Genomic DNA, 19959 nt, shown 5'->3' on the forward strand with positions numbered 1-19959 from the left:
TAATGTGATCGGGCCAGTGTGATGAGGGCACAAAACACCATAAAACTTTTGTCCAGTTTGCTTTTCTGTTCATTATTATCAACATATATCATCAGTGTCAGCTTCCTCCAAAAAAATCAACGAACTTGAACTTTAAATCCTTTTTGGATCACTGTGTAGTTCATAGAAGCGCAGTGTATGTATCTTTATATTTATTTCTGTGCTGTTTTCCTATAGACTTCTGAACCGGTTGTTCTTCTGGTGATATTTATTACAACAAAATTATAATTCCTGATGATAACGGTGACTAAATAACTCAACTAGTGTTCAGTCTGGACATGTCCAGAATCGATTACAGTCGTTTTCTGTATAGTAATATTTATTTGCATTTTGCAAAAATGGCTTTCATTATATGAAGACTTCAATATTACCATAACTGATTAATTGGTTTCTAGTCCATATTTTTGTACTGTGTTTATGTCGTATTGCAAAATTGTTTCAGCTTGTCTCCGCTGGAAATATGCTTAGTCATGTTGGTCACAAGATTCTGGGAATGAATACTATTCAGCTTTATATGAAAGTGCCTGGATCTAGAACTCCTGGGCATCAAGAAAACAACAACTACTCCGCAATTAATATCAACATTGGTCCCGGAGATTGTGAATGGTTTGCTGTACCAGAAGAATTTTGGGGAGAAATCAACAGTTTATGTGAAAGGTATGTAATTAAATCAACGGTTATGTTCACTCGACCCACTAGCTAATTACATTGGTTTTTAGGCATAACATCAATTATCTTTCTGGATCTTGGTGGCCAGTTCTTGAAGATCTTTATCATGCCAACATTCCCGTATACAGATTTATTCAGAAGCCTGGTGATATGGTTTGGCTCAATGCTGGCACTGTTCACTGGGTGCAAGCTGTGGTGATTATTATCCATTATAACATCTACGATTTGTCAGTGGTGTTTTTACTTAGCCCCCCTTTTTTGCTAGGGCTGGTGTAACAATATCGCTTGGAATGTTGGGCTTGTATCTGCTTACCAATATCAAATGGCAGTTGAACGTTATGAATGGAATAAACTATGTGGTTACAAGTCAATCGTCCCATTATTGCAGTTAACATGGAACATGGCTCAACATGTTCGTGTTACTGACAGTAAATTATTTTCCATGATGAAGTAAGCCGCTTGTATGGAAAAGATTGGTTTTCTTGAGCCTTGCAAGATCTTACGTTGTCGTTTTTTTTTCAAGAAATTGTATGATGAGGTCTCTGTGGCAATGCCAGCATATGTTGGATAACCTGAAGCGCAGTAATATCGAGGTTATATGGCATGGTAAAGGTGATAACGAACCATCTCATTATTGCGAAACGTGCGAGGTATACTGAAAGCGTTAGTTTCATTAACTAGTATACTTTTCATGTGATAAATATTAATATATTTTTATCGTTACAGGTGGAGTTGTTTAATCTGCTGTTTGTGCGAAGATGTGAAAATTTACAAACGCATCCGGTACATTGTGCAAATTGCGCACGAAAATTCAGTACTACTTTAGAAAATTTCGTTATTCTCAACCAATATCAGACGGATGAACTGATGGGCATTTACGATCAGTTTTCTCTGGTAAATACAAAATGTTTATACCACTGCTAGTTATTTCTATTATATTATATTTATTATATATACATATTCAATAAATTATTTCTTTGATGAAGTAAGTTTGGTTTAGCTCAGATTATCGTAAGAACTTTCATTATCCACGTGTCCAATGTTACGATATTGCCGAAGTGGTGAAAAAGTAATAGTGGGTCAAGTTTTGAAATTTTACGTTGAAGTCTTGCCAATCTAAAAAATTTCATTCAACTGACTGTAATAAAATAGCATTTCACTTATAAACAACTTTCTTTTAAAAAGGATTTCAGGTACTATATAAAATTCACATTCACCAGCTGTAAGCCCAACTGACTGTGTATAGACCTGACTTACATTTATGTAACTTTTCAAATTCCAGAAAAATAGAGTTTCGTTTTAGCTGTTCTCAGTTCGCTGGTTTAGTTATTATTACATTGATTTTTTTTATTCAGGCTAAAAAAAATAAGACATGACCTAGATTTTGAGGTGTCAGCTGTATAACGGTCTGCTAGCACTCCCAGAGGAATACAATTTTTCACCTCCTATGCAAGTTTACACTTTGTGGGAGCAATCTACGTTTGATTAATTGTTTTCAATGTAATCCATAGCTTATGAGGAATTTAATGTTTTTCATGTCATGGTTGACAACTCTTGTAAACGTATTATATTTTCACAAACGAATATTTTTAAGGTAGAAAATTAAATATCGTTTTGTTTGTGTTATTTAACATAAGTACCTGGAATAGTAACATATTTGGTCATGTTATATACGCAACAGTGTTTTGATAGATTTGACAACAATTAATTGGTAGTGCAATATAGTCAACTTCGAATCGCAACTTATTAACAACAAATAAAGCAAAACGGATTTTTGGGTTACTTTGTTGTTTGCATTTTGGAATTGTACTACATGTTTTAAGTTGCGCACTATTTTTTCTGTTATAAGTTTTGGGAAGTTCGCACAAATAGTCGTATTTTTAATACATGTTCATTATTGCTTCTTGTTTTTTCTTTGTTCGGGAAATCGGTTTAACAGTTCGTATTTTCGTCCTTAATGGCGCATTTTAACGCATAACTATTCTTTTGATGTTTTTCAATGTTTGCTAGCACTCTTTGTTCCGTTTCTTAGCTTGCATCAGATGATAATCATACGCACAAAATGCTTGAATGCATAATTATATAGTTTTGTCGTTTCTACAGAGGTAAAATTTTCCAACAATAGCTTTGGTTGTAGGCTGTGGAAGCGTATGGGAACGCTTCGTTTGCAGCAATTTTAAGTATGACATTCTCCTGTGCCTTGCTACCGAACTTAATCTACAAATCTGTACCGGTAACATTTGGTTTTCCTATCAACAAATTACCAGCTGTTGGGCCGTCGTAGAATATTGCAGCCGATTATAGGCTTGCAAAATTTAATTCCGTTACTGTTGATATAACCTTTGCCCAAATAGTCGGAAGTAAGAAGTAGGCGTCGCATTGGTGCTGGAGCTTTCGGTCCAAGTGCGTGCAAATGTTAAATCAAGTAAGGCAGAAAAAGAATTTTTCATCACTATGCTGTAATTAGGCCATTATTGCCGAAGATGAAATAAAGTTTCCTAGGGTCTGCAGGGCTGTAATTTTTGTCCAAGTCCAACGAAACAAAACGCAAACACGTATTACTTTTCTATTCTTTCAAAGCGCTCAATAATTTTTTTAAATTTATTCAGGCCGACATTTTTATTATAAGTAGGTTGCAGTTGCACAATTTTTTATGGAACACTAACAGCAACTGGCAAGTATACTTGTTCCTATAAAAAGTTAACATAACTTAACTTACGAATGTGCGCTGAAATTATAATTTAATGAAAGGAGTCCAGAACACTCCCATGTAAATCCGGGGCGGACGACTGATTATAAAGCACATTGAAGCAGTCACTACTGAAGTCCAAAATGTTATACATTTTTCAGTGGTGGGAAGTCGGTACTTCGAAACTACCGACTACCATATTCTGTATTAATATACATTTTAGAATTACCGGTAGTTTTTGTATATCGTATCCTGTTGTAACTTGTAAGTACAAATTTTGCAGTTGTTATGGTCCCGCCAAACGTTACTCCAGGTCAGAACATATGTGAATTCACTCCTTACGATTTTATTGGGCTTTTGTAGCCTAAGTTAGATAAACAAAAAGCAAGTACTAAAATTTGCATTGAAGTTTAATTATAATGAACTTTTGAAAAACATTCTTCTCAAAACCTTGAAGTCATCACTTAAATCGTTATCACATCAAGTACCCATTACCACTATCACGTGTTTGTAACGGTCTCCATAAAATCAGTATATTGTATTTTGTACTGCTTTTATACCAAAAAAAGTTTCTAATCTAGAGAATTTTAGCTATCAACACTAAAAAGTGTGAAACCTGCATAATTTCTGTAATTTATAAGCAGAACTGCGTACGCATTTGCCATCCAACATAGCCTACTCGTAATTTGTGGTAATTTTTGAGAAATAGGCATTGTGACTAAGTTCAGGTTGCAACATCTTTGTACAATAGTCATTACTGTGCTGAATTGTATGGCCTAATGCGTTATAAAATCCACAGTAGAACGTGTGGCAAATACTGTACACACAAGAGATTCGTCAAGGTGTACGCCAAACTTTTTTATCCCGAAATACGTAATGTTTCCATCCACTTTCGCTGTAGTAAAGATCGAAAGACTTCATTTGTAACGAAAAGGCTCGACTTGACTTGGACTTGCGCTTTTTGAGAACTTGATATTATTTTGTTAGCAAATAACATGTGCCGAAGCACAGGAAGAACTTAACGTGGAGCGACGTTTCAAAAGAACGTCTGCGTGCCTCCTTGTGTGAAAGAAGACTAAATTGAAATACAAACTGTGAAATGTGAAGAACACAATGACTTTTTTGGCCAATGGAAGAGGTCTCTTGTCGCTACCTAGCTAACAGGGTGGTGAATGCTACACCACCACTGGGCCATAGATATTATCACATTACAATATTACATAATGCAATGTATTATTATCGATACTTTGGCCAACAACGATTTCAACCCACCACTCCACTCTTTGTTAACGCATAATCGCCTCCGACTAGACGTTTTATCCCACTTGACCGACCCAACCTTACACCAAACGATTTTCAGTTTTGTTCAGTATGGCTTGTCACAGTGCTTTGATGCTTTGCTTTGTCTAGCTCTCTTAGTACACCTGATGAAGCAAGCTTATGTTTGCGAAAGCTCGTATAACCTAGAAAGATTTTAAAATAAAATTTAACCCTGGATTACCATTGTAGCGGCCTGGGTGGCATTTTTAATACCATTACATTATTTCTTGGAAAAGTGTTTTCTAGTTATTGATTGAAGTTTATTTACTTGTTTTTTGATAACACTTCAACTGTCATTTGATATTTGGAAACTTGGTCTGAATAACTTCGTGTGAAAACTCCTTTTCGTACGTTCCCAGGTTGTTTCCAGCTCCTTTGCTGATAAGAAATCTTTATTCGAAATGCCCTCTTCTTAACTTTATACTGATTATTATCTATGTGTCAGCTTTAACTCCATGTATCTCCCATTGCCAACACATCGTTTTCCTCGCTGCAAATTTGCTGAAATGCTTCGTTCTTCTTGTCCAACATTTTCACTCCCATCGCTTCACGTTTTATAAGCTCGCACTTCTACCAGCGAGCAGAGGCACATACAGAAAATCATTGAAATGAACAGGTGAGCTGTTGACGCTAGTCATGGTGATTTGCAACTCAATAGACACCTTATAAGCAGTGGTATTACCATGTTCTTGGTTATGCGTAATATTGTGAAAGTGTACAGCACCTACAATAAAAACCTTTTCTTGTAAACTATTTCTGTTGTAATATTAAAACCTTTCGGCTGACAAAAGGTGAGAGTATTCTAACCGCACGCAACAATAGAGTCAGATAAACCAACAGGAGTTAAGATACTCCTAAATCAATTTAACATAAGATAAATTAAGCCTCTGCACTATCTTAATTCCTGTTTTTCTTTGCTGTGAATGGCGTAGACACTGGGAATAAAAACACTAGATGCCCGACTAAATTACGTTGCTAGGGAAAAAAGTAAAGCAAGTATGCGATTGACGAAAGGAGCGAAACTGCATGGTCGTAAATGGGCGCAAGTGTAAGTTACGGTGGTCGGAAGATTCAACCAACAGACAATTCAACCCCGGACGATTCAACCCAGGACGGTTCAACCCAGGACCTTTCAACCTAAAACGGTTCAACCCAAGGATGATTCAACCCACGGACGATTCAACTCACTGATGATTCAACCCACGGACGATTCAACCCGCCGACGATTGAACCTACGGACCATTCAATCCAGGACGATTCAACCCACGGTCGATTCAACCTACGGACCTTTAAACACACGGACGATTTAACCCGTTTACAAAAACGTCTACGCAGTTTGTTATCAGGCGTTTGTTATAGTACTCTATAACAGAATTGAAATACTTTCATCAGCCCATACAGGCTACCCGCCTAGTCTACTGTGACAGAATACAATGAACACCCAGTACATCTTGGATAGCCTAGCCATACTAGATTATGCAATGCCAGTACAGCAATATAATGCACCTATACCACTGGTTACAAGTCTATACTGCCACAAGAATCCTCTGTTCGTCAGGCAGTTGATTCATCCGTGGGTTGAATCGTCGGTGGGTTGAATGGTCCTGGGTTGAATCGTCCGCGGTTGAATCGTCTATGGCAGGGGCGGGCAACTTCTTCGGTCGGCGGGCCTGATATGAGAAAATGAAGTACTTGGCGGGCCGGATTGCTGAATAGATTGGAACGCAGCTTTGTCTTATTAATGTTCATGGTCGAAAATGTTTACTCATAAATGTATGTAGACCCGAACAGAACAAGTAGATTCATGGCCATCTTTCTCAGGTTGGCAAACTTGGACTTATTCAGTGACGCAATACAGGGATTACCACATTATCATGTAAGACCGGAAACTGTCTGCGGGCCGCTCAAAATCCCGTCGCGGGCCGGATCCGGCCCGCGGGCCGTATGTTGCCCACCCCTGGTCTATGGGGATGATGGTGGTGTGTTTGCTTTTAGGCTGGCCTGAGGCCGAGACTAATAGTCTTACTGTTTGACTCCGAGATAATTGTCTTTGACTCAGTTGCGTTTACTGTCTCTATAATGTTTCTTCAAATCAACACCAACTTCATAGAGTCTAATTGTTATATTGTCCGAATAGGTTGTATCGAATTAGATATTATTACACCATCTTTCCAAATTTAAACCAAACTATAACTTGAATTCAATAATGATTCCAATTCCGAATGATTCAGCAATACTTCAATTCAGCAGAACAGAAGAATTAGCTAAACGACCAAAAGACAAGAGTTTCGAAGAGAGCGATTTAAACCAAACATTAGCTTTTATACTCCCGTATTTTAACCAATGAGCGAATGCCAAATTAGCCATACAATGACACGTATCTACTTGTCTATGTTACATTCTAAGCTTTTATCACAAAGAATTCAAATCGATTTACATCGGGTACAGAAAACCACTTGACACACTTAACTACGTCACATGTCGATTTGGAACTACTTGAATAAGGATTACTAGGAAGCATACATTTTAATTTTGTTTAGAGTTTGACTGGAAAACACAAAAATTGCTTAACAAATGCCAATTATAGAACTTGTTATAATTTGTTATCACGATCGCCACACGTCCATGGGTTGAATCATCCGTGGGTTTAAAGGTCCGTAGGTTGAATCGTCCGTTGTTTGAAAAGTCCGTGGTTTAAAATGTCCGTGGGTTGGAAGGTCCGTGGGTTGAATCATTCGTGGGTTGAATCGACCGTGGGTTAAATCGTCCTGGGTTGAATGGTCCTGGGTTGAATCGTCCGCGGGTTGAATCGACCTAGAACCGTAAGTTTCAAATGATTGCCTGTTTTACAGTATTTTTCGTGGAGTAAAAGCAATTTTCTTTTGCAAAACAAAGTGAAAATAACATATTTAATGCTTTATGGTGTGCTTTTTGATATATTTAGTGTCTAAATATGGGTGAATACGGCGATAGCCTGGAGCGCAGTACGCAGCAGTATAAGCAGCAAGGACTTTAAATAAAACGACAAATTAGTACGTTCGGTTTGCATAATTTTGTTTTGGTTACTTGTCGTTTTCTATTAACTCTTTCCGCTTTAGACGTAGAATAATGCAAAATTGTAGCATAGAAATTTTCATTGTTTTACCAAAAAATTCTATTTGGACAAGTTGATTTCTAATTTTAATTAATTACGAGACCAATTAGCATTAGCTAATAGACTATATCGGGGTGGGCAAACTTGCGCAATGCAAAAGCGGATGAGATTCAGATAACCACAGATGGTGTTAATGCAAATAGGCCTATTGTAAACCAGTTTTTCTTAATTACATTGTACCGCTTGCGCAGCAGTATAGGTCTTGCATAGTAATGTTGTTATACTATCCACATAGCCTGATAGGCAACCATTTTTGCCTCACATGCCAAGCTTGCCGATAAATGCTGGCCAAGCCTTTTCGTTACTAAACAAACTTCCTGACCTTCATCGGTCAATAAAATTTTCCAGTAAAACTGTGGCCAAACAGGATGTCAGTACACGATGAGGCTTCATCCGACTCTGAAGAGCCTTTTTCTTATCTTATTAGTATCTTAACTTATGAGGGTGTCTTCATTTAATTCACCTGTTGAATTATATCTGACTATTGTTGCGTGCAGTTAGAGTAGGCTACTCTAACCTTTAGTCAGCCGAAAAGTTTTAATATCACAACAGAAATATTTTAAAAGAAAAGGTTTTCATTGTGGGTACTGTATACTTTCTCTATATTACAAATAACCAAGAACATAAGTAATACTGTACTAGTGCTTATAAAATGTTTAATACATGTTGATTTCACTGATTCACGCAGTTAACGCTCTATCTCGATGATTCACTCGACTAAATCTGCTCGCTGGTAGAAGTGCGAGCCAATATAACGTGAAAGCCATGGGAGTTAAAATGTTCGACAAGAAAGGCGTTGCGAGTCGTTGCAGCTGTAACGGATGATGTAATGGTATTAAAAATACCACCTATATAGGCCGCTACAAATTCAAATAAAGTTGTGTGTTTTTCTCGGAAAGCACAGCTAACTAATTTCTTCACATAAGCATGTTGGCAAATGAATAAAAACTGATAAAACTTTATTTGCAAACTGATAAACGTAACGTAAAATAAGGTACGGAACAAAGTTAAAAACGAAAGGATATTTAAAGAAAAGCAATCAACGAAGGAATGTAAATTAAGGAGGAAAACGAGAAATTAAAGGAAAATATCCAAAGCGTCGCGCTTGCCGCCATAAAACAATGAAAACTTTCACTTGTTTGTGTTATTCTACGTTTAAAGCGAAAAAGAGTAAAAAACGAAAAGCTAACAAAAAACAACTAAACAAACGTGTTCGCGGTACACCTAAGAATCTGTGGCGGCACACAGTTTGGGAATCACTGCTTTAACGTCTGTCTAACTTAGCCTATTCCGCAGACTCCGGTCCAGGCTATCGCTGCATTCACCCATATTCTAAAACAAAATATATGAAAAACCACACCATCCTGCTTTACTTTCACTTTGTTTTAAAAAAGAAAACTACTTTAACTCCACAAAAAGTGCTGTACAGCAGACAATCTTTTGAAACTTTCACTTACGTCCATGCAGTTTCACGCCTTTCTGTAGATTGCATGCTAGCTTCACCTTAGATTGCCAAGTCGGGCATCTACAGCAGTGATTCTCAACCGCGGCTCTCGCTAACTTAGCGAAAAATTAATTAGTTGTACCAGAATTGCAACAAAGGAAGTAAAAGAAATCAAGAATTAGTGAATTGTCTCAGCAAGGATCCCATGTACGAAGTACTAATGTTACCAGGGTACTACCGTCCTACTGTGTAAAATTATTTTGTGGTTTGTGACGTCATTTTTCACGCGGCTCCTTGCAAACCTTAAGTTTGAAATTTGGCTCTGGCACTAAAAAGGTTGAGAATCACTGGTCTACAATATCTATATTTCCGTGATGATTATATTTTTGATGTCTATAATGAGAGGTGTTCAGACACGCTTGAATGATTATTTGAGTTTGATTGATCTGTAGAAGCGTTGCGTAGATACGTAGGAACGCGGTGATTACAGCAGGCAGAAGTCTTACGAAACTATTGTATGAATTGTAATCAGGGCCGGCCATAGGCCAATCCGAGCGAACGACTGCGTTGGGCTTCGTGATACCTACGATACTAGCAACAAAGCAAAAATAACAATTTAGTTTTTCTTATTTCGCACAAATCAATTTTATTTCACAAGTTATTCTCAAAAAAGAATGTTTGGTGAAAAACATATCACGAAGCAAGCTCTGATGGGAGCTGATTTGCAAAGAGTCGATATTTGGTATACGTTATTATAATTATTACATTATCGTATTCAAAATCAGCAAAAGTTTTGAATTAATAGAAAATGAATTATGACGCAATTATTCCCCGTTACTCGATCCTCATATGGGAGTGCAAAAGTAAAGGAGTCAATCCAGTCTTTCTCTAGTCAATATCTAGGTTGAAACTTAAGGATATAACTATAAATTTAGTCTATCTAAACAAAGTGACTATTTCACCAATGTCCATTTACCAGCAGATTTTCGCTGACAAGAGAGTTTCCTCATTTAAACAACTTACCCCAAATTGTTTGAATGTGGAAAATCTCTTGTTTTGAACGAGAAAGAAAGGATTCTGGGGTCATATTGGTTAGCAATTGAACTCATATTGCAGAGGTTTAAGATTCTAGTCCTGCCAATGTTCCATAAATTTGCCCACCCCAGGGCAACTCGTCAATCAGATAACTCAACAGTGTAACTTGTAGGCACAGTATGCTTTTTTTTGTCTATTAAGTTTTTTATAATAGTTAATTAATGCTGTAATGACATACTAAATAATTGTCATTGCACAATTAGCTGATTGTGCGTTACTCATTGATGCCACAATGCAACTTCACTGATTAACTGGTTTGAATAGCTCAAACATAAAAGCTGAACAGTAGCACTATTAAGGACAAAATAATGTATTCAATAACGCTGTCTAATATATTGTGTGAATATGAAAACAGAGTTTAGGCTACTTTTGCTCATTGAATTGCTTCACTATATTTTTAGTCATTTTGCCATACTTATCATACTTCATTACTATTAGTGTAAATACAGTATTTAAGTATTTTAATACAGTATTTAAAGTGGATGCATTCAGCTTTGCATTACTTTCTTGTATTTAATATGTAGGATATGTAATATGCACTTCACTTGACTGCTGAGTATATAATTACCAATACTGTTTTGCACTTCGTATAATTTCTGTGAAAGTATATCAGTGCATAGTGAAGAAAGTATGCATCGCGCATACCAACCTATCCTTCCAAGTCATAATAGGCTGCTCCAGAAGAAATGGGATAACACTTACTATACGGAACATCGAAGAAAGGTAAATACCAATAATATTAATAAAACCAACTAATATTAGTATGGACCATTCACTTGCATTTTGAGGATGATGATATTCTAGGAGTGCAGTTTTTATTGTAAAGCAAATAAGTGAAGCATTTTAGTAAATACAGGAATTGAACCAAATGCTGTAGGAATGTAAATAGGGTTACCAATTTATGCCTTTTTCTAAGATTTATGCTTATTTTCGAGTTATTTTGAAAATATTTTTCATCTATTTTTTCACTCTGATTGAGGAGTGAAAAGCTACCATAACAGTATTTTTTGTTTTGAAAGCAACTAATACTTTTTATTATAAGTAAAAGAAGCCTCTTTGTAAGCTTTTAAATCAAAACTGTGGCAGTTTGAAACCAAAGAATTTTGCAAGAAGCATTGCCAAAAAGCTTGCAATATGGAACATTTTATGAGTGGGAGCTACTACATCATTGCACAATAGTGTGCTTATTGTTTAGTATACGCAGATGATAACCTCAAGTATAACAGTATGTCTTTTGTTAGCGTAGGAAATTAATTATGAGACCTGATGCTGTAAGAATAGCTTCAAATCCATGTATGTTTGAATCAAACAAGTAACATTCATTCAACAAACATTCGAGTAGTGTTTCCAATTAGAGGCAAAATTTTTTAAACCCATGTTTCGAGGATATGAGAGAAGAAGCCTGGGAAATTAATAATGGATTCAACATAACTTTGAATGTGCTACTAATATTCAGTGGAATCCTTCTCACGGGTTATAAATTAATTTTGTACAATTGGCACACTGGCTTCGAACCTAAGTGTGCACACAACCCGCATCTTTGAAAACATTGTGTCATATATAACAGTGTGAATAGTCATTTTTAAAGTCAATGTAGCTGACATGATTAAAATACATAATTGCTAGTCTAGCATTAATATATGACGAAAACACTTCAAACAAACAAACACGTGTTTCTCACTCATGTTAGTTGCATAGGGATTTTCTCAAAATAGCTTTCTATTGTAATGGCATGGTGCCTTTGGTAAAGTGTTTGAAACCTGTTTCACAGTCGTACATTCCATTGTTCCTTCATACGCTCATGCCCAGCTCTGGCTGTTAGTAAATTAGTATGTCTGGCTGCAACCATGGTATCTATATGAACTTAATATTACTGGCTGGCCAAGTTTATACTTGAAAAAGTAATTTTGTACTAAATTTCTGTGTAAAAAGTGATTTTGCAGGTGTTTAGGATTATAGCACAGAATACGGGAATACTTGGTGCAATTGCACTGTCTTACTCAATGTTCTACAAATTTTTTGAAGGTGCAATCGGTAAAGTCAGTAGTTGATACCAGAGCTCCACAAACATATGTGCACATGCATTTAAAGTTGAAAAAGCTTCAGCTTGAAGAAGAAAAGATGAGTACAATTGAACGAGATAATCGCATACTTTTGGAAAAAATGAGCTTAATCATGAGAACACGTGGACGAGTAGAAAATCGCAATGATTATGAGTATAAAAGGTAAGGTATGTATGTTTGTGCTGAAGTTAGTTTGATTGCCCCTGGAAGGTGATGTGGATGGGTGCATAATACAGTATAACCAATTTTTTAACAACTTAAAAGGAGTTGATCTTTTTCCTCACAGAAATACCCACAAAACTGAAAACTTTTTCGGAGAACTTAACTTAAATCATTAATTTGTCAAAAAAAATCATGCGTGTAAAAGTAAATTGAAAAATTTAAACTTAGCAAAAGTAAAAGTTTAAAGCAGACAGCAATTATTCGATAAAATATTTATAAAATTTTAACACTCCGCATTCCACATGTACAATCATTAACATTTCTTTTCAATGTTTATTGGAGCTGAAAAGTGTGTGGGTGGTGACCATTCTTACCCTAACTTAAAAACTCAAATATCACTGTATATAATTAACTTGTAAACCAGGAATTGTACACCTCCTTTATGTGAAAGGCCGCATTGAGTGTTAATTTTTATAGGTTGGTCAATTTATGACATTGTTTGTTCCAATGTTTTGTTTTTTTTTTTTGCTTGTTATAGCATTGTTGGTAAAATGAGCTTTTACCAACAAATCTGAAAACCGCTCGGAATTACAGAACATTTTCTTTCAAAGTTTTTTGTAATTGAAATTACAAATGTATGATATTAGTTAACTTCAAAACTGTTTTGTTGCAATGTGTTAGGAACTGTATGTAGGCTTTAGCAAATATTTTTTGCCATTGCAATGATTCGTTGTAGTTGTATAGCAATTTTTGTACAGATTTCTGATAGGATTGTTGTAGCACAATATACTTGTATTTTTGAGAAAAACTTTGTAAACATATTTAGTTTCCTTCAGAATGAATGAAAATAATGACAATGGCCGAAAATATATATTGCTAACATTCCTTACTTTGAAAAACAGCTTTGATATTTTTTACTTGATGTATGTTATGAGGCTTAGTCTAAATATGTATTATTAATCACATGGAGGTGATTACTTACACCTGCAGTATAATAACCACCTCACTTAGTAGGATGTCATGCTATAATAATTTGCAAGAAATTGAAATATAGAAATTGGACGCAAGCTCAGTTAATTTAATGTCATGTAGGAAAAAATAACACTGAGTACAGTATTAGATTTTTTATGATATTTTTCTTAGCGGTTGAATAGGTCAACATGCACATGTAATATAATATACGTATATTACCTTGCAAATATATCAAACATATCATTACAATAATGGGAGAAAGAATGTGTAATACCGTAATGGTTACCGTTCAGAACAAACATAATACTTTCCAAAATCTGCAACAGTATTCTACAAGATAAATTGTGAAGGAAGTAGTGTTCAAAAAACTATCAAAAGAAAAAAATATAATTTCAAGGAAATGGAGTTTTCCTTTTTAATGCAATGTTTTCCCATGATACAACAATAGCAATTAACAATGTTATTTTAATCAATGAAATGTAACAAAGCTGTTTTGCATCACAACTGGTGAAGATACTACGTACTGCCTATGTGGAGTGGCTGTAAACAGCTGAAGAAAGTGAAAGTATAGTGAATTTACACGAATCTAATTAGGCAATTCAGAAGAGGTCAAAGATTTTTTGACAGAGGAGAAACGCTTCAAGAGGATGGTGGGCCCCTCTAGTATATATTATATATACCGGTAGCAAATTTTTTCCACAAGATATTTTATTGCATGTACATAACATGAATGATATTTAGCATCATGCCAATAATCACCCAAATGGTCAATTCACACATACATGTAAACAGTGTTGTTTTGGCAATCTGTAGACTGGTTATAAAAGGCATCCTGGCATCCACATATAAGGCATCCTGGCTGATATAGGGCATACTTTGTCTTGGTGGATCCCTTCTGTTACTACCAAATCCATATGCAGACCCCTTTGTTTTTAAATGAAAGTAAAATAAGTTTTTACACCTACAAGCTGTTTATCTGAATCCGAAAAACCAAAGAAAGCATCCACTTATAAAATGTCTAAAACTTTTACTAGACCTACTGTAATAAAGAAAAATAAGAAACAAGATGTAGTTTGGCACTCTGAAGGTTAACTTTATATTTTTTGACACGGGCTTTCGCAAGCATAGGCTTGCTTCTTCAGTTGTACTGTGCTAAAGAAATTACTGTACAACCAAAATAACCACAAATTTGGAATTAATTGTGCCATTTTCAATGAAGATCGTGACGTCATAGAATTACCTTGTCTGCTTGCCTTGTGCTATGAACTTATATCAATAATGGTGGATGCAACTGAGTGAAAATCATAACACAAACAATTAGTTATTTTCTAGCAATTGCACCACACAGTTGCGCAGTTTACAGGGCAGTCTGCTACTGGGACCCCTAAAAGTGCTTCTGACTGTTTGAAGTTTTTACAAATTTACTGTTATTTGTGTTTGGAAAAAAAAGCTAGTAGTGAATACTGTACATAAATAAATAGTACTCTCAAATTCTTGCTATTGTTTTACAAAAGCAAAACGTGGTGTTGCTACCACAATTACTGTTAAAAGTCAGCATGTTAGGCCACTGCTTAGCTCAGCACAGTTAGTTTAGATAGAAAGATGCTAATCCACTTTTAATTAGGATTAGAAACTCAAGTTAAATTGAAATTTGCAAAGAATCTTTGCTCGTTTAATATGTGTGTAGATTGATAGCTTGTATCATTTGAAGTCTTAGCACAAAATATCAGGACTGAATTTGTTTAGTGGAATTCACTATAGTACTGTATATATAGGTAATGAATCACAGAAATATTATTGTAGAGGTATATTTGGAGCATGAGTTTGCTATATAATTTCAAACTGCCTTACCCAGCAGAGAAAGAGGCAAGACACAAAGGTATATAATTTTTTGTTTTTAATTCTATTAAGGAACTACTAAATTGATATTTAGGCTTTCATTACAGGAGAGATAAATGACAATACCTCCAGCAGTAAAATGGTGAACTTGGAGATAGAAAAATCAAGATTGTGAGATATCAGGTAGATTTAGCATTATGAGGAATTCGTCATAATTTAAGTTTATGTATTAGAAGACACACTATCTGGAGTTATCAAGATGCCAATGATATCTGCACAGTTGCACTTGCAAGTATGGCCTTAGCTAGCTACGAAAAGTTCGATTATTCATCGTCGAATTATAACAAAGTTTTTGTAAAATTTATATTTTTGACTAAAAATTAAACTTTGCACAGTTTAATTTTTTAATTCTGAATATAATATTTTGTTCTATAATCTACTGAAATTTGCTGTTTATAAGTTAGCAGTTAGCAATCTTTATAAAATTGAAATAGGAGAAGCAGCTGGAAATAGTTTTATGTCCGGCACTTTGGTTAAGTTGAACATGTTATTATAGGGCTAGTTGTCTCACGCTATAACCAATAGGCTAGAGACATAGATTATTATGTACTGCAAAATATCATCTGTAGTGTAGTTTGTGCTGGTTTAAAATGGCAACAAAGCATTAGGAGTGCAGCAGACAATTTTTACATAAACTCTAAACTGTAACATGATGTTGCAAAATAGTACAAATTACAAGATAATTGCCTGAACTTGCTTGCAATTCACTTCAATCTATTACATAAATTTTTCAAGAAATAAAGATCACTGACTTAAAGGTGCCACTGTGACTCTGTTACCCACAATGTGTGACAAGCAGGAAGTAGGTTTTTACACTTTTTTAAAGCTTTTTTAGAACCTTATCAATCATATTCAAAAAGTGACAACCATGTTAAAAAATTAATCTTAGCACGCATAGGTGTTCTGTTTTATTCATAGCTGACCATCAGAAAGTTTTATAAGTAACTTTTGTGTACGGTACAAAAAGTCACAATTTACTAAAACCACAAAATTGGGGTTTGCAGCCAATGTCTCCCTAATTCATTTTCCAAACACTTCTTTTTTTATGAGACTAAGAAACTTGGCTGCAGTATACTTACTGACAATAAGAACATTGTGAAAAATGTGATCCATGATTTTGTCCATTTTTGGTGGAAATCAATGAAAATGTAGGTGGAGAAAGCAGAAAAATAATCTACTTGAGCACCACCATAATGCACATGAACTTCACATATTTGACATCAAAGTTGCTACAACAATTGCTTAACCACTAAATTAATTGTAAAAAATATTTTACCCTGGTATATTTCGTAGCAGCTAGTTTTTGATTTAAGGTCGACTTGTTTTAGCATTTGCCCCTCACTTTAAGCAAACTTCAAGATAGTACAGGCATTGAGTGAGTAGAGTCAAAATACTGTTATGATGTTACTAAAAGGAAAAAAAACTGCTTTTCTTCATCAGATCAAATGTTTAAATAAATGCATGATATCAAAATGTTGCAGTATATAAATGGCTTCGTTCAGAAGTTGTCACAAATGAAAAATCCACGGTGTAAAACAGACAACAATATTTGTTAAAGGTTACATAATTAATAGGTAAGATATAACAATGTGCAAGACACAGGTGCGAAATAAACCGTACAAGATGTATACACCATTGTGCTAATGCAGACGGTACACAATAAAAATAACAGACTATGATTCAATAGGTAATGGATAAACGAATCTATTTAAGGTATGTTAAGATGTCTGTCTGTATCATTCAGAAAAGTAGGAAAAAGTAGAATTCCTATGTAATTCAAAAAAGAGGGGCTTAGCAATGAAAGATTTGCAGATTTTGCAGTAGTATATTCCAAACTTGTCATGGAATTTTGTTTTGAAGTCTTTACGTCTTTTAGTCACCATCCAGGGTTCTTGATTATAAGAGATGAGGGTTAGAACAAAGCAGATATAAAAAATGAGAGCTTAATAATCTCATAAAGACCTGGCTTCGTGACCACCAAACATTAAAGCTCAAACATGATTGCACTTCTTCTGCCTTCCATCAAACAGGAATTTACTCCAATGTTGTCACACCCCTCCACCTGGTTTGCGGTTTGTAGTGCAAGGCAAAAGTACCTTAGTTTTATTTATGCACAATTTCATGTCTAAGTCATTGCAAATAGTTGAGCAAAGCAATTGGTTTCATGTTGGAGATCAAGTTCAGAAAAAGCCTAATCTTCTCAAAAAAAACAGATGATTGACACCTGTGTTTCCCACCATGACACATGTCCATTCAAGTCACATAAACTATGAGGAAGAGAAGTGAAAATACACACTCTTGGTGGAGTCCAACATCTACTATGAGCAGGTTTAGCTTAACACTGATTTCTCCTTGATTTGTTTTTCTCCATAACCTCCTTATCAGATTTTATCCCAATCAGTTTCCTTTCAAGTTTTCAGTGAGCTGCAAGCTTGCATTACTTCAGCCTCAATGAGATTATTTTTGTGCTCAAAACAAGTCTGTTGCCTGTTAATTGGTGTGTTAGTGATAGCATTTGAGGTATTCTAAAATCCCAAAATCTTGATTGTGAGGCGAGGTAAGCAAATGCTGGAATTTTATAGTTAGTTTTTAAAATTTTTGGCCGCCCCTGAAACGCAATCCTAAATACACTCCTGATACTGAGGAGCACAACTTTTTTGAAAGCATTATTGGGGCCTGGGACAAAATGGCTGAGAAGCACTGGTTTAAAATATTTGTATTAACACCACAAAAAGACTTACTGGCTCTGTGATATCTGTGGTTATCCGAATCTGGCTCTTGCATTGCACAAGATTGCCCATCCCTGCGCTAATAAATCAATTGCTGTAACCGTTTTAACCAGAACAGGAAACCATTAAATTAAATCAGAACAAGGTTCTCAGTACACAAGAAAAATTATATTGACCCATTATTTAATTCTTTTTTAGCTTGAATCGTGAAAAGAGGCAACGTGAGTTGCTACGTGTGACACGTGAAAATCAGCATATTTTAAACCGCATTACATTGAGAGAACCGGAATATAATCATCAAAAATGGGAATGTGAGTGGAAATCTGCTGAAAAGCTGATGGATAATATTGGTAGATATCCAAAAAATTGGTGGAAAGTTGTTGAAAAACAGGTAATAGTTTGTTTGTTGTTGTGTTGTTTGAGAAATTTGTTCATTAAATTAGGGTTTTATATATCATGATTGCACATGGTTATTGCAATCTTAAATTTGCTGATAGTGCATAAATTCGCATCTCCGAATTTCAATTTGAACATGGTAATAAACTATGCAAACCACCACGGAAAACCTTTTGTACTTGCAGAGAAAACAAAAGCAGAAGCGTGAGTCTTATTCAGCACCAATGGCAATGAAACAAGATACTGATGAAGATAAACAAGTGTAAAAAAGTTAAAACCTTAATAAATTAATATGCATGATGTATTTGTATATTTTGCTTGGTATCATTTTTACGTATAAGCGGTTCACATCTCCAGAACCCTGCTATCAATATTCAATGTTGCACACCTCTGTTAAGGTTTCATGTTCATGGTACATAGGCTGTAAAATGCCGGGATTATGGATAAAATACTAGAAAAGTATGCCTTTCTTTTTTGCAAAATATGGTGGCACTAATAATAATTAATCTATCTCATTTTAAACTTTTTTTGTACGTAAATTAAAACTATTGTTCAATATTTCTTATTGCTATTGTAATTCTGCTTAGTTTTAGTGGTTTCAATGGTGCATTATTTTGTTTTCGTTCAAACAACAAACTTGTGAACAAGACGTTTATGAAATTTTTTGTAAAATTCAAATTAAACTTCCAGTCAAACACTGTAACATTACTTCGTTTTTTCCATTTTATAAACCCCCTTTTTACATTTCAGTGATGCCAACTGTACTGTTGTAAATAATCGCCGACAAAATTAAAAGATATTGAACACAATGCCTTCTTTAACTTATACAATTCTTATGCACGAAAGAAGGACGTTACCTGCTACTATATTCATTTAGACCTAAATGATATAAATGACATATCCGTCTAAGTACAAGCGAATTTATTATAATACTATACTACAATAGAACGCATTTAAATTATTTTAATTTCTTTGAGTTTTTATAAATTTGCTTGATTTTAGACATATGATTGTAACGCTCGAAAGTGTACATTAGTCGATACTACCAGGCGCTACACAAGAAATGAGTTTGTTTATAAACCTAAGATCGAAAACCGTGCAGACGCAACGGGTCCAGGAAACACACTGCTTGTCGAAACTAGAGCGAAGCTAACTTTAGGTGACAAGTAAACAAGCAAGGTTCAATCTCCAAAAACACTTAGCACAAGCCCCATTTTAGAAAAGAAATTTCTATGCGACCCCTTGATGAGTAGCCCACACATGAAGGATATCAAAAAAATAAACGTCCCATCACAAATTTGAAGTGATATTTTTGTCTATGGTAAAAT

General features: G+C 35.1%; 2 protein-coding genes and 1 long non-coding RNA gene across 4 annotated transcripts in view; 2 read left to right on the plus strand and 1 right to left on the minus strand.

Annotated features, from left to right (window-relative positions):
• LOC143449612 (histone demethylase UTY-like) overlaps positions 1-2806 on the plus strand; it is a 40393-nt gene extending 37587 nt beyond the window's left edge. Inside the window, exons 20-25 of the mRNA XM_076949879.1 lie at positions 482-696; positions 759-903; positions 974-1158; positions 1232-1358; positions 1435-1602; positions 2064-2806. Of these exons, the coding sequence (XP_076805994.1) occupies positions 482-696; positions 759-903; positions 974-1158; positions 1232-1358; positions 1435-1602; positions 2064-2084 (861 nt within the window). The 3' untranslated portion in view covers positions 2085-2806. The remainder of the gene's footprint in view (positions 1-481; positions 697-758; positions 904-973; positions 1159-1231; positions 1359-1434; positions 1603-2063) is intronic.
• Positions 2807-6835: 4029 nt separating this feature from the next.
• On the minus strand, positions 6836-8598 carry LOC143449597 (uncharacterized). Of its 2 annotated transcripts, none has more exons than XR_013114595.1 (2): positions 8194-8598; positions 6836-7531 (listed from the first exon to the last, which is right to left on the minus strand). It is a non-coding gene; the product is annotated as an uncharacterized LOC143449597 (long non-coding RNA). The 2 variants fall into 2 exon arrangements; XR_013114594.1 differs by having other exon boundaries at positions 8045-8598.
• Positions 8599-10884: 2286 nt separating this feature from the next.
• Positions 10885-19440, plus strand: LOC143449974 (sperm axonemal maintenance protein CFAP97D1-like). Its single transcript, XM_076950336.1, has 4 exons — positions 10885-11133; positions 12436-12635; positions 18434-18626; positions 18817-19440. The coding sequence occupies exons 1-4, from the start codon at positions 11041-11043 to the stop codon at positions 18895-18897; spliced, it is 567 nt and encodes a 188-aa protein (XP_076806451.1). The 5' UTR covers positions 10885-11040; the 3' UTR covers positions 18898-19440.
• Positions 19441-19959: the final 519 nt, after the last annotated feature.

This window comes from Clavelina lepadiformis, chromosome 3 (genome assembly GCF_947623445.1).
Source record: "Clavelina lepadiformis chromosome 3, kaClaLepa1.1, whole genome shotgun sequence".
Taxonomy (NCBI): domain Eukaryota; kingdom Metazoa; phylum Chordata; class Ascidiacea; order Aplousobranchia; family Clavelinidae; genus Clavelina; species Clavelina lepadiformis.